General features: G+C 42.1%; 1 protein-coding gene across 5 annotated transcripts in view; it reads left to right on the forward strand.

The window, feature by feature from the left end:
- The window catches only part of cabin1 (calcineurin binding protein 1), a 41,625-nt gene that overhangs the window by 7,613 nt on the left and 20,372 nt on the right, over positions 1-13,640 (forward strand). For 2 of the 5 annotated variants that reach the window (XM_085787451.1, XM_085787452.1), the window contains exons 21-31: positions 76-282; positions 1,842-1,987; positions 2,280-2,541; positions 2,780-2,950; positions 3,837-3,926; positions 4,078-4,241; positions 4,344-4,555; positions 7,026-7,091; positions 7,852-8,055; positions 8,400-8,788; positions 10,079-10,192. In XM_085787451.1, coding sequence (XP_085643577.1) covers positions 76-282; positions 1,842-1,987; positions 2,280-2,541; positions 2,780-2,950; positions 3,837-3,926; positions 4,078-4,241; positions 4,344-4,555; positions 7,026-7,091; positions 7,852-8,055; positions 8,400-8,788; positions 10,079-10,192 — 2,025 coding nt within the window. The remainder of the gene's footprint in view (positions 1-75; positions 283-1,841; positions 1,988-2,279; positions 2,542-2,779; positions 2,951-3,836; positions 3,927-4,077; positions 4,242-4,343; positions 4,556-7,025; positions 7,092-7,851; positions 8,056-8,399; positions 8,789-10,078; positions 10,193-13,640) is intronic. The other 3 variants (XM_085787454.1, XM_085787453.1, XM_085787455.1) reach the window with 3 other exon arrangements.

Raw genomic sequence — 13,640 nt, forward strand, 5'->3', positions numbered from 1 at the left:
GGTGCAGTGTGTTACGCTCTTACACAATAGACTATAACACTCATGTTTCCTGCGGACTTAATCTGTGTTCTGCAGGTTGAGCTGTTGTGGAGTGAGGCCCTCTTCATGTTTCAGTATTTCAAACCAAAGTCACTGCCTGAGTTTGACAGCTATAAGACGAGCACAGTATCTGCGGAGTTGGCTAATCTGCTCAGGAGGTTTGCTGGCATTGCCCCCTCAAGTGACACTCCCACCCTCACCATGGAAGAAGTGGCAGCCTACATCGAGGGCATGACAGAAAAGGTCAGTCAGTGGGCACACACTGCATGTTCGAGCTCCAGTGAGTCATACATGCTAAACAGTGTTCTTGTTCCAGTGGTGTTCTTTTTAACTCTTGTTTTGCCTTCATGTCACCTTTAAAGGGATAGTTCAACATTTTGGCATAGCCATAATCCCTATAGTCATAGCAGTAGATTTGTTACCTTTATTTGTCGGTGAAAGCCATTTTTAGAACGGCCGAGCCAAGTTGTGAGCTGCTCAGAGCTACGCTACGGAGGCTAATGGGATTTCTTGGTTTCCCTCATCAAACGCATCAAATACACCACGCTATGAGTTAATAACGGAGTTGTTTTCGAGGTAAATACATGCAAAACAGCTGATGCGCGTTGCCGCCAGGGGCAGTTTTTCTCTGCATTTGCCTCTAAAACAACTCTGTCTGGTAACGTTCTGTTATTATCTCATAACGTGGTGAATGTGCAGGTCACAACTTGTCCACCAGACTGTTGTGGAGTTATTGGATTGTGTATTTGATGAGTTTGATGAGGGAAACCAAGAAATCCCATGAGCCTCCGTAGCGTAGCTCTGAGCAGCTCATGGCTCTGCTCCACTGATCTAAAAATAGCTCGCACCGACATTTAAAGGTAACGAACATACTGCTATGACTATAGGGCAGTGGTTCCCAACCTTTATTGGCTTGTGACCAAGGGGGCAGTTGTCGGTCTGAGAAGTGAAGTGCACTTCCGCGTTCAAAAAACTGCAATCCCCCGGCTTCCTCTGGGGGCTGGTGTCAGAAGGGAGCATTCCCCATAGACCCCCATGTTAAAATCGCCGATTTTACATCCTCAATAAACATGTTAAAAGCCTGGTGTCAGAACGTTTTTTTGTCTCAATCGATAGTTTCTACCCCCGCACACACTCTGAGGGGGGTGAATTTTTTTTTAACTCTACCGTTTTACTGTTATTAGGTTAAAACTCTGGCCAATTAGGGCGCGGAAACGTTTTAGTGACAGGTCCGAGCAGCTCCGTGGACAGCTGCTTCGAGGCCAGTGGGCGGGTTCTCGGCCGGCCAATCCAACATGGCGCTGTTCAGGTCGCCATATTTGAGTCACAAAAACGACTCCCCAAAACCAATGGGTGACGTCACGGATGCTACGTCCATTCTTTTTACAGTCTATGCTTGTGACCCCATTTTGACATCACACATTTCTGGCGACCCCGCATCACGTGGCCATTAGTCAAGATGCGCCAACTCAGATATTTTTATATGCTGCATTTTATTTGAACTCGATTCATAGTATAGACTAAGTATAGAATGCAGCTGTTTAAGATTGTGTGTGGTGTTTTTTAATCATAATATAAATATATTTTTTTTTATCAATTATTTTGATAAAAGATATTTCAGGGGACCCCATTTGAATTCCAGGCGACCCCACGTGGGGTCCCGACCCCTAGGTTGAAAAACACTGCTATAGGGATTATGGCAATGGGCCAATTTGCCAAAATGTTGAACTATCCCTTTAACTTTTACCTGGTTGCACTGAGAATCATGACTGTTAAGAGAAATGTTGACTTATTTTCTCTAGGCCCCATGCCTTCCTGAGGGTAGCGCTCCTGCACCTGCCATCATAAATGAGATCTACTACCTGCTGGCTGATTACCATTTCAAAAACAAGGAGCAGAGCAAAGCCATCAAGTTCTATATGCATGACATCTGTGTGTGTCCCAACAGGTAACTCATTTTTCATTCTTATTTTGTCTGTCTGTATTTTAATTGTTTTCATTCTATGTAGTGTATTGTTATTTGTGTTTTATTTATTTATTAGGGACTGCGGATGTAAATTAATTACACTGTTATAATCTGGCATATTTACTACTGTACATTAATATGCACTGTCCCTATTCAAATAAAGGTATTATTATTATTTATCTACAGTAACTTTTTAACATGATTTATGCAATGAACATGATTCAGTGTCCATGTGTGGAGTGCACTGACTTCACAAGTGTGTGTCTTTCCTCAGGTTTGACTCGTGGGCAGGTATGGCTTTAGCTAGGGCCAGCCGTATCCAGGACAAGCTCAACTCCAATGAGCTGAAAAGTGACGTTCCTATATGGAAACACTCCCAGGCGGTGCTTAACTGTTTTAAGAGAGCCCTGGAGATAGACACCTCCAACCTGTCCCTGTGGATCGAATACGGTACCATATCGTATGCCCTGCATTCGTTTGCTTCACGGCAGCTCAAGCAGTGGCACAGCGAGCTCCCTCCAGAGGTGGTCAAACAGGTAAGGCACATGTTAATACAAACATTCACCTCGGTGCTCATCATTAGTCCCTGTCAGTTCACATTATATGTTTTTAATGTCAAGATTTTTGTGTGAGAGAGCAAAAGCCGATGTCACATTCAGTTTCTTTTGCTTGTTACTTGTGTGAATTTGTTGTAGAGTAAATTGATCTGTCGCCTTCAGCTGCATTTCTCATTAAACCTCCACTCTCTGTTTGTGTGTGTGTGTGTGTTTTCAGATGGAAGAGAGGAGAGACTCCATGTTGGAGACGGCGTTCCAGTGTTTCCAGGGGGCTTCCCGTTGTGAGGGTGACAGTGACGAAGAAGAGTGGCTCATTCACTACATGCTGGGGAAAATAGCTGAGAAACGCAAACAGCCACCAGTGGAATATCTGCAGCTTTACAAAAAGGTAAACAGCTGTGAAGACCTCAGGCCACATATTCAAGAAATTCAGTCAGCGATTCAGCTTTTGATAACAAAGTTTGGCACTGCTGAGGTGTTTGTTTGCTCTGACAGCAGGTAAAATGTGTCAGTTACTAACAAATCATTAGAAGGTGTGTTCACTGGTTTTGCAGTGCAGGATATCTTGGTTCGATTTGTACTTGAAGTGCCATAAAGCCACAAAGTCAGATGTAGAAATACAAGTGTATATATAAAAACATCTAACATACACAGAACAACGTGAGCTGCACATTGTGTCTGTGCCTTTGAAATCAATCCATTCCTGGAAGGTCTTCATTAAACAAGGAATGCTTATGCTTTCTGCACACCATTGTTTTTAATTATCTCCAAATTCTCCCTTATGAAAACCAGATACGTTCTTTGCACTACAGTGTGTTGAGCTAAAATCTGTGTGTGTGTGTGTTGAAGGAAAATTAAATGATATTTTCATGATGAAAAGAAGGGAAATAAAATCCTTAGCTGGATGTAGGTGTAATAATGCTTAAGCTGATTGCAGACATTTTTCTTGCGCTTGCTCTACATGGAGTTGTTTCATAATCTGCCTACAGGAAGATCATTGCCCTTCCACCCTCACAAGATGTTGTTTTCCAAGCAAGAACAATGTATGGAGTTAGTCATAGCTCTGTAGTTCTGATTAGATCAGTGGAGTCGAACTGTGGATGAAACACTGTGTCATGCGGGTCAGTGAGAACGTAGCGAACACTCACGCAAGCATACATATCTGTCATCTCCTCCTTATACCTCTTCCTCCTTCAATTTTAGGAGTTGATTTTTTGATGCCAGATGATAGTGCTGAATTGTTGATTCCCTCCTTGTATGTATTATATTTCTAGGCAGCAAACTATCTGCATGAAGAAGCTGCCAGATACCCTCGGAAAATCCATTACCATAATCCTCCTGACCTCGCCATGGAAGCCCTGGAGGTAAATGACCTGTGGCTGGCAGCTCGAGTAATATCTATCTGATATATGTCAATTACATTCATGCGATGTTATGTAAGATGCAATCACACTTAAAGACACTGCACACATACTGTGGACCATTCAAATTCTAACTCTTCCTTCTTTCCTATAGTTGCATTTCCGTTTGAGCGCCTCCATCCTAAAACTGCTGGAGGCTGTTGAGCCTCCTGATCTGGAACACGAACTCTTGTTCGGTTTGCTGGTGGAGGCAGCCACAGGGCCGTTTGCGAGGGGTGAAGAGAAGAGTATGCCAAGCATGCCAAGGTCCCACGAAAAGTAAGCTTCAGAAAACCACCCTGGCAGGAGTTATAAAAAAAAAGGTTTTTTTTATGTTACGGCCAATCACTGATTCTGAACATTGTTCTTGATTCACTGCAGAGAGAAACCTCCCTCCATGACGGATGAAGACTTTAATTGCTCGTCAGTTTGTATAGGGAACGTCCACAGCTCATCCCTCCCGTCAGCTGCCACCCCAGGTCTGACATCCCCTCCTTACGTGGCCACGCCGTTTGACCATGATTACGCCAAACGCAAAACACTTCGACGGCAGCAGTGGCAGCAGCAGCGGCATGAAGAGCAGCAGGCTGATGGTACAGTCCCAGTCCTAGACACTGCTTCTGGGGTTGGGCTCTTTGACCTTTCTGCACTGGGACAGGAAGCCCACTGGGGAGCGCTCAGATTGCTAATCACCATGCTTAATGGCTTTGGTTTCAGTTCCAAGGATCCCCATGCATTTGGGTGATTGTGATGTGGTGAAATGGGCAATATGGCTACTGATTATTTGACTGATTTACTATGCATGACAAATCTGTGTTGAAACAAATGGTTTTCAAGATTGAGTTTTGCAGAGTGCATTAAGGCCTGTTTGTGTGAGTGTATGTGTGCGTGCGTGCAGGTGTGTGTGTGAAATAACATCCATTTCTATTCGCTGCTTTGTTGCTGGTGTTAATTTTCTTCCCTTACCAATCATCTTGCTCTCCTAATATGTTACAGTTGTCTTTATTGTAACTTCCTGAAGCTTATAACCTCACGGAGGGACACTTGCAGTATCACTGGCTTGTTTAGATTTTAGTAGATTTCAGCCTTAATGCTGAAATCTACTGATGTGCAAGCTCAGTTGATTAAACAAAGTGGTTTGCATTTACAGAGGTCCTTGATGCTAATCAGGTTTCCCAGTAGCAGCCAAACTGGTTAGTGGGCACCTTCGTTACTATAACAGCCTGTACTTGTGCAGGTAAGTTATTTAAATCAAGAAAGAGTCTACAGTGTACAGCATAGGAAAACAGACTAGCCACACACAAGCACATACTACAAACAGCATCAGAAACCATCCCAGACATCTCTACAAATGTATTAAAAATGAAAAGTTAAAATTCTTTTAGTTTAATGAAATTTTTAATTACACAATTATTTTGCAGATCAGTCAGTTTAAATTGTGAAAAGTGATAGAAGACGATCTTGGCCTATGTCAGTATTTGCCTGTAGTGTTACAACTGTTGAACTGCTGAAAGCAAAAGCAAAACAATGACAATTTGGGCATTTCATGACGAGGATACTGTCTTCATGTTTGAGTACTCTACATTACATGACTAACACAGTATTCATCCAGTACACCGTGCACCATGAAGACAATAGCTACCCATGTTAAAACATGCACATCTTTATTTTTATGTGTTGCAGTCATAACTGTGTTTGTTTGAGTTTGAGAAGATGCTTTTCAGTATGCCTGTTAAAGTTTTAGTTGTGTTTCATAGTGAGTTAACCAAAAACCATCCTCTCTCATATTGAGTATCCTCTGAGTAAAGCAGCATGGATTAAACTGTCAGTAATTGAAAGTGTTAATGACTGTACCTGTGTAGGGTTTTTGTGAAACAGAAGCCTTAATGTTGTTTGGAGAAAACAGTCCTGGCCATTCTTTCCATATGACAAAAACAGGGACATCTGTTCACTCGCCCCATGTGTCATGTTTAGCTTGAATGTGCAAATAACGCAGCCATATTGCCCATGTTGCCAGTTTTGTCACCCTTTTCAGATTCCTTCCTACCTACCTACCTACCTACCTGCCTGCTACCTCTTTGCCTGCTTGCTTTTACCACCTGCTTTGCCATGTATATGCATGTAGTTCAAATGGGGTGAATGTCTTCACAACTGGACAAAGTCAGTCTTTAATCACAATCCACTTAATTGTCTGGTGTATCATGTGGTCGCATTTATTTGGTGTGGGCTTAAGTTGACAAAAAGTCAAACTCCCTGGAGATATTTCAAACTCTTGCCTGAATCATGTGTTTGCTTTTTTCCCACTAATTGGTTATAATTTCCAATTATGGTCAATTAGTGAGAAAATGTCAAGTCAGGAAGAATGTGGCTAGCCTATTATTGCTGTTGAACCAGAAAATACCCCACCATGCACATGTTTGCTTGTAGGTGTCCAGTCTCTCTGGCTTGAGTCCTGCTTAAAGCACATCACGGTGGTAAGACTGTAGGGCCAGATCCAGACATGCATCTATCAAATCATTATCAGAGAAGATAGTCCTGTTATGATCTCCTGTTCATCAAATACATCTTAGAAATCCTCCTGGATTTGTACCATGGCTTTTCTTTATATTGCCTCTCTATTGACAGTTAAACAGGAGATCGGTCATTGGGCAAAATAACAGAAGCCAAGGTGATTTTTTTCCCCCTCTTCTGAGGTTATGAACACAAGTTTAAGTGTATTTGCCACATTCCTGCAGAAGCAACTCTAGGCTTTATTTACTGATCATATCACAGCGAAAGTTATTTCAGGCTGCGGGGGGAATATAGATTTTTGAGGAAAACTGAACTCTACCAGACTGTTGAAATGGTATCGGAACACATGCACTGCACATTTTGTGTGGTCTCTGAAATAGATGCGTGTCTGAATCAGGTTCTACAAATTCAAGGGAGTGGCATTAAATCTCTGCTCCTTTGTCAAGAAAGGTAAATGATTTTTGAAGGCAATTGCAGATTATTTCTTAACAAGTTTGGAGGTGCAGTTTTGCTTGATAATATTTTAAAACCAGCTCCCCATATCTCCAACAGCCTCACCAGAGTTTGACCATGATTACTGCCTGCCCAGGTCTTCAATGTGGCTGGCTTCCCTGAATGGTACTGATCTTCAAACCCACCAGACTCTTTAAGAGGCTATGTTTTTAATCCAAAGTGAAGTGTATTCTCATAGGAACTACTGAATACACAGTTCATACAAATCTTATTGTACCACAGTAACTTTGCTGTTAACTTGTGATTGTGATTTTTTTAAGTCCCATGTGTGCATTATTCTCTGAAATAACAAAAACTGTTGCCCTCTTGATTCTGTTATTTACAGTTCTCTGCCAAGGACCATTTATTTTTGCTGACACTGCCCAAAATGGCATTTAAGAGGAATGCTGGCATTTTGGTTTTGGACCACTTACAAAAACAAACTGTATTGTCTTTTTGACCATGAGTCATTAGTAATGGACTATTAAGTATTTGTGGCTCATGACCTATTTTTTGTTCCATAATTATCTTTTATTACCCCCTGTCCCCCAACACATACACTTACACATATATATTATTACAATTTGGAATTTTGGGCATTTCTAAGCAAGTCACCAACCAATAGTGACACAAGAGGCCTACACAGTGAGCTATACATTTTAAAGTTACACATTTTGGATAACTGGTGAAAATCGTACTTGCTTAATGAAAGATGATCCCATTTGAAATTTTAAGTTTACAGATTTTTTAATGTAAACCCAACTTTTTGGAAAGAAAAGTTATGTATATTTATCCATAATATTCCAAAGGATAATTTTTTTTTTCTCTGTATCTGTGACATTGCGTTTGGCTGCCTGACCCATGATGTTTCTTGTTGTTTTGGCAGAGCGCAGTCAGGACAGTGAGGTGGTGATGCTCTCTGATTCCAACTCCACCCAGGATGCCTTCACAGACCCCACCAGCTCACAAGACAGCAGCCACAAACCTGCCTCTGGGAAAGTCAGTTCATTGTCATCAGAAAGTACAACCCCGGTGAAGGATGGGCAACAAGCATCTGAGGACACGGCTATACGAGGATTCATCCAAAGTGGTGACTTGTTTTCATGCTTCACATTAAGCAGTCAGAAAGTCATATATGATATACACTTGCAGATGAAGTTCTGTGATAAATCAAATGTTTAACTGTTCATATAAAACTCTAATACATTTAGACAAACAAATTTTACATTCTGTCTCTCTGTTTCATGTATGCTTCCTTATCCTTTCACAAAAATGTAATAAATGTAATAAACATATCTCATCTTCACACTTCATCCACCTGAGCATGCACAGGCTGACTTGCACACCCTTTCCTCCTCCTGAACTGCTCTATATCTCTAAAGTGTTCCGTGTAATGCACAGGCTTTTTAATATTTGAATCTGTCTTAACTCCAGCCTCCCATGGAGAGCACACGGGCATCCAGACTGAAGAGAAACTTATTCAGGAAGTGGTAGATTCTGTGGTGGTGATCATCCCTGAGACTTCAACCCCCAAGGCCTCTGCGGACCCCTTTCCTCTTCTTGTCCCGGCCACCCCTCCGAAGTCAGCCCCCGCCCAACAGGCTGCTTCTCAGACCCCAGGCAGTGAGGTTAAGAGGAAGCCAGAGCCCCCAGCCGAGGTGATCGAGGTGCCCAAGGCCCTGCCTGCAGATTGTGTAGACCAGAGGCGCATGCTGGTGGAAATGTGCAACCGCGCTCTGTTCCTCTGCCTCAGCCGCTTCCCTCAGCACTACAAGAGTCTCTATCGCCTGGCCTTCTTCTACACCAACAGCAAGACTCACCAGGTCAGTCCAGCCCTGTTAACTGGCGGTTTTAGTCCACTCTCATTGCATTTCAAAGGTCAAGTCATCTATTAAACCAAAACCGTACACCTACAATCAGTATCCCTCCGCCATTAACGGTGACTTTTAGAGAATATGAGTGCCACTGAAGATTCCCTGTTATTTCCTCAGAAGACACATGCATTGTCTATTTCAGTAGCAATAAAGTGTATCAGAGCTTGGATGGCCATTACGTATTTCTGTCTTGGATTTTTCTCAGGGGGCCTGTGTGCTCTGCAGTGATGCACGAGTTGCTGAAACAGCTTGTGTTGGCTATGAGGCTCTGTGGGCAGAGGTGTGTGTGGGTGGTAGCACAGTGCACTCTCAGCCAGTTTGGCACAGGGAGATTGCGTTGAGCTTTACTGTGGTGGCATCCTTCTGTCAGCACTCTGTTTGTCGAGCCTTTTGAAATTGGCCTATGTTTCTACTCTACTCTGCGCCGTGAGGGTGAATTGAGCCTGTAAAGGTCCAAGCTCACATTTTAAAATGCTCATTTGACCTCAGCGTGCAGTCTGAGCAGCATCATTGACTTTATGGCTCACACGGATAGTGTCTTCTTCATTCTCTTTGTTCTACATTATATTCTATCAGCAGTCACAAGCGCAAAAATCGTAAGTAATTTCCATGAGACACAATTAAATGCAGAATAATTTTTGATTGAGGCTCAGACGGTTGGGGAGGTTTCCCTCAGTTTTTGCCTCCAGTGGTGTTTTCAGCAGCCTGCCTGGATGAAAGCCAGCGCTCTCTGGCAGTGAGATGATGACACAGTCGCTTGATGCAATCCTGTTGACTTCAGTTGCTTCCTCGCAACCTGACAGATCCAGTGTTAAAAGCCTCTGTGTTCCTTTTGTTCTCAGGACAAACGCTCTTCTCACATCTGACCGGCCATCTTTATCCCCGCTCCAGAGATGGAGGGAGAGGGACCCTGTAATTTCATGCTATGGACTAGTGGTATTGTCAGAGATAACATGAAGTGGCGTTAGTTAGCTATCTTTTGAAACAGGGTATTTTGTGTAGACATGGATTTGTGAGTCATCCCACTGCAAAAAGAGGTCTGCATTTTCCTGATTGTAAATGAGTGTCATGTTATCCTTTTTTCAGCAGAAATTAAATTCTGCATCTGTCAGTCTCCTCTGGCGAAGGAGGAGTCCTCTGGGTTTTTTTCCCTAGGGATTCTGTTGTGATGTGTATGTAAAAATGTACATTCAAATTATATGTGTTTTTTCTCATTTATTTATTTATTTCCTGACACAGAACCTACAGTGGGCCCGTGATGTGTTGCTAGGAAGCAGTGTCCCATGGCAACAGCTGAAGCACATGCCAGCACAAGGACTTTTCTGTGAAAGAAACAAGACAAACCTGTTCAATGTAAGTCAGACATCTCCATGCCTACATGTGTTTTTTCTGCTTTGCATTAGGGATGTCACGATTACAGATTTCCTTGGTACGATTATTGTCAGAGAATTTATCACGATATTATGATAATCTTGATTATTATGCGTTAATTGATTTCACAACACTATGAAGGTGTCGGTGAATGAGAAAAGAGAAAATGAATTACCAACACCCAGTTGAGCTTTATTTGGGCTGTGTCATGTCAACTTTCAAAATATAATTACCTTCCTAGTCATATGACTCACTATTTGTATTTGTATATTTAAGTATCTATTTATATAGGACCAATCATTAATCCCCCAGGAGAATTGTTTAAATTATTTAAAGTAGAAGTAAGCGATCCGGTCGTTTCGGCTAATGCTGCGTTCCAGGCAGGCTTTTGAAACCGTAAATTACAGCTTCAAGTCACAACTTACGACTTTGTAGCGTTCCAGGCAACCCACTCGTGTTTTTCCGACCTGTTTCACCGGTGAAAGTGCACTATAACGGCCACTCGTAACTTCCGACCCGTGAACTCGTACCAGATCGAACTGGTATGACTTCACAGGTCGAAAAACACGAGTTACGAGCTGCCTTGAACGCACCATAACCAATGTTCCCTCTAATTTTCAAAACTCCTGAGCAGAAATTCAACTCCCCTGATGACCTGCTTGAGCGACTGTGAGCGACAGCTTAAGCGTACACACAGTACTTCCACATGCTGGTGCTATGGCCACACCTCTACAACTCCAAATATCAATACAATTGGCTATTACTATTATGCTTAATAACAGATTATTTTGACAACATTACCTAGGCTACTCCATATCTAGGTCAGTTACAGTTAATGATAACAAAATACAATATTGTTTTGGCAAAATAGAGTTTGCATTTGTTACCATATGAACAATGTGAAAAAAATAACTAACATCAAGTTGGTGTCATCAACTCTTGGCACTGAAGCATTCTTGATATGAACAGTAATAATAATTCTCAAACAAAAACTTAAATTGTAGTTGCACTACAGACCACGGTTAAGGTCAGACATTTCACAATTCGAAGCGCACATTAGGGAGAAATAAACAGTAAACTAGTCGGGGATATTTGAGTGTGCAACTTTTTTTGTCTTCTGGGCAAAGAGGTGGGGAGCAGTGAGCAATTGCACAGTAAAACACCTTAGAGGGAACAGTGACCATAACAGTCCTCGACCCTACGTCACCACATTCACGGCGTCCCTTGGCTGCACACACAGCCCCGCATGCCGTTCTCTCTCCTCATTGGATAAAAACTGTAGGATACGATAAATGTTTTCTCCTCGGCTCAGGGCAGAGTGACTGACAGACCCGTGTTTCGGTCCAAACACTCTATGTAAGTGATTGCTGTCGGAAGATATAACTATTTAAGACTTATATTAACACAAATATATCACTTACTTCTGCTTTAAGTCATGAATTGTCATCTATACCAAATGTTAAATTTATGCGCTTAACTATGGTTCCGTCATTATATTTCCTGACGGTACGATCAGTTAACCGTAGCACTTAATATCACAATTAATTGTGTAACCGAGTAATTGTGACATCCCTACTTTGCATATATCATTATGTTATCACACATTGCTCAATACCTTTCTTGACACCTGTCATCGCTGGATTTATTGGCAATTTTATAATTGTTAAGATTTAACATTATTCACATGAGACAGAAGTAAGAGAATTTTTTTGACTGAATTGGCTCGGGGCCTAAAGCAGTTGTTTATGTTTAATAAATTCCTGCATCATTTCTAATGTAATTCCATATTGTAATGTAAGTGCAGTTCCTTTAAAGGGGAACTTTGCAAGATCTGCACTTTAATTAAACAGCTTCAGTAATTTTGATGGTTAAGTGACTTGTTATGGGGAGAATGGAGGCTCTCTGCCCTCCACCTAGGCTCTCTTGGTCAAAAACCAAGTTTGCGGGGCAGTGTTTAGCTCAGTTGGTAGAGCACCCGCCCCATATGTCGAGGCTATAGTCCTCGCTGCAGGCGGCCCTGGTTCGAGTCCCGCGTCGGACGGCCCTATCCTGTGTGTCATTCCCCCCATCTCTGCCTCCCATTTCCTGTCACACTCTCAACTATCCTATCGAATAAAGGCATGAAAAGCCAAAAAATATACTTAAAAAAAAACAAGTTTGCAAAATCAGCACCTCCGACCCGGTGTCCTCGATCTTGTCTCGCAAGAAACAACATTTGCTGCACTACGACACAAACACTCCCGATTACATCCGTAATCTTAACGTTACCCACCTCGGTAGACATCGCTCCATGGATTGCCTTCTCGCCGGCTTTGTTGGAAACAAATGCGCATGGACAGGAGGGGAGGGAGGAGGGTAAGCGGTAAAAAGATGACCAAAACAGAGACAAAAGTGACCAGGGAACAGACTAGTTCCCTTTATAAGAGAGAAGCTCTACAGCCACAGATCTATCATAATTAAGTTTAATTTTCTATCTCAGGTCTCTGGTTTAGACCAATACCAGAATGTGCCACCACCTCTGATCTGTAGTACCTCCTGTGTTTGAGGCCTGCTCAGACCAGCTATTAACATCCATCTCAGGTGAGGTCATCACAAGTGGACAGCTTGAAGTACAAGTGTGAACATACCTAATGTAGCTATGATGCATTGAGGACACATCTGAGATGGAACATCACAACTGCAGGTCGTGTGGGCAACATGTGGCGAATGCAAATGTGTCTCGGGCTACACTGAAGGACCGCCCACTGACACACTCTGCTGCAGTCTAATTTGTCCTGCCATGTTTTCATAATGAACCAAAGATGTCTTATGGCTAAAACCTTATTGCACTGTAGAGCTGGGATGTCAGCCTTCCTGAATATTAACTCTGAAGGACAAAACGATGCTGGGTCAGTTTTAAGACAGACCTGATGGACTTAACAAGAGCAATGACAAGAGTGTTCTTAAATGTTAACAAAAGAAAACATTCTATTGTACTTAGGATAATTTTCTTAATGTCGAAATCGTTTACTTCTTGGTTTCATCGTTATGACATTATAAAGTTTTGGTATATATCATCATTAATGTGGCATCAGAGTAGCGTAAAATAAAAATCTGAGGTGTAGGTGACTAATATTCTCTCTGTTTGCTGTGCATGAATGTTTGCTATACTACTCCTATGTTTACACTTTACATACATATCTACATAATTCAATGGAATACACAAAATCAATAATATCCAAAAACATGGAAATCTACTTGCAAGTGCTGCTATAATGGAGTCGCACAGTGTGAGGTTGTTGAATAATCTGCCTTTCAGAATTACAAGGCCTCTGTTGGATTCCGGCAGAGGAGATTACTGTCTCAACCTGTCATCTGTTTTGCATTTCAATTTATTTACTTCTCTCCACTTGACGCTGATAATGTCTTTTCAGTGCTTGGCTTCTTAATT

Source organism: Trachurus japonicus, chromosome 9 (genome assembly GCF_045865225.1).
Source record: "Trachurus japonicus isolate A0001 chromosome 9, Traja_1.0".
NCBI lineage: Eukaryota > Metazoa > Chordata > Actinopteri > Carangiformes > Carangidae > Trachurus > Trachurus japonicus.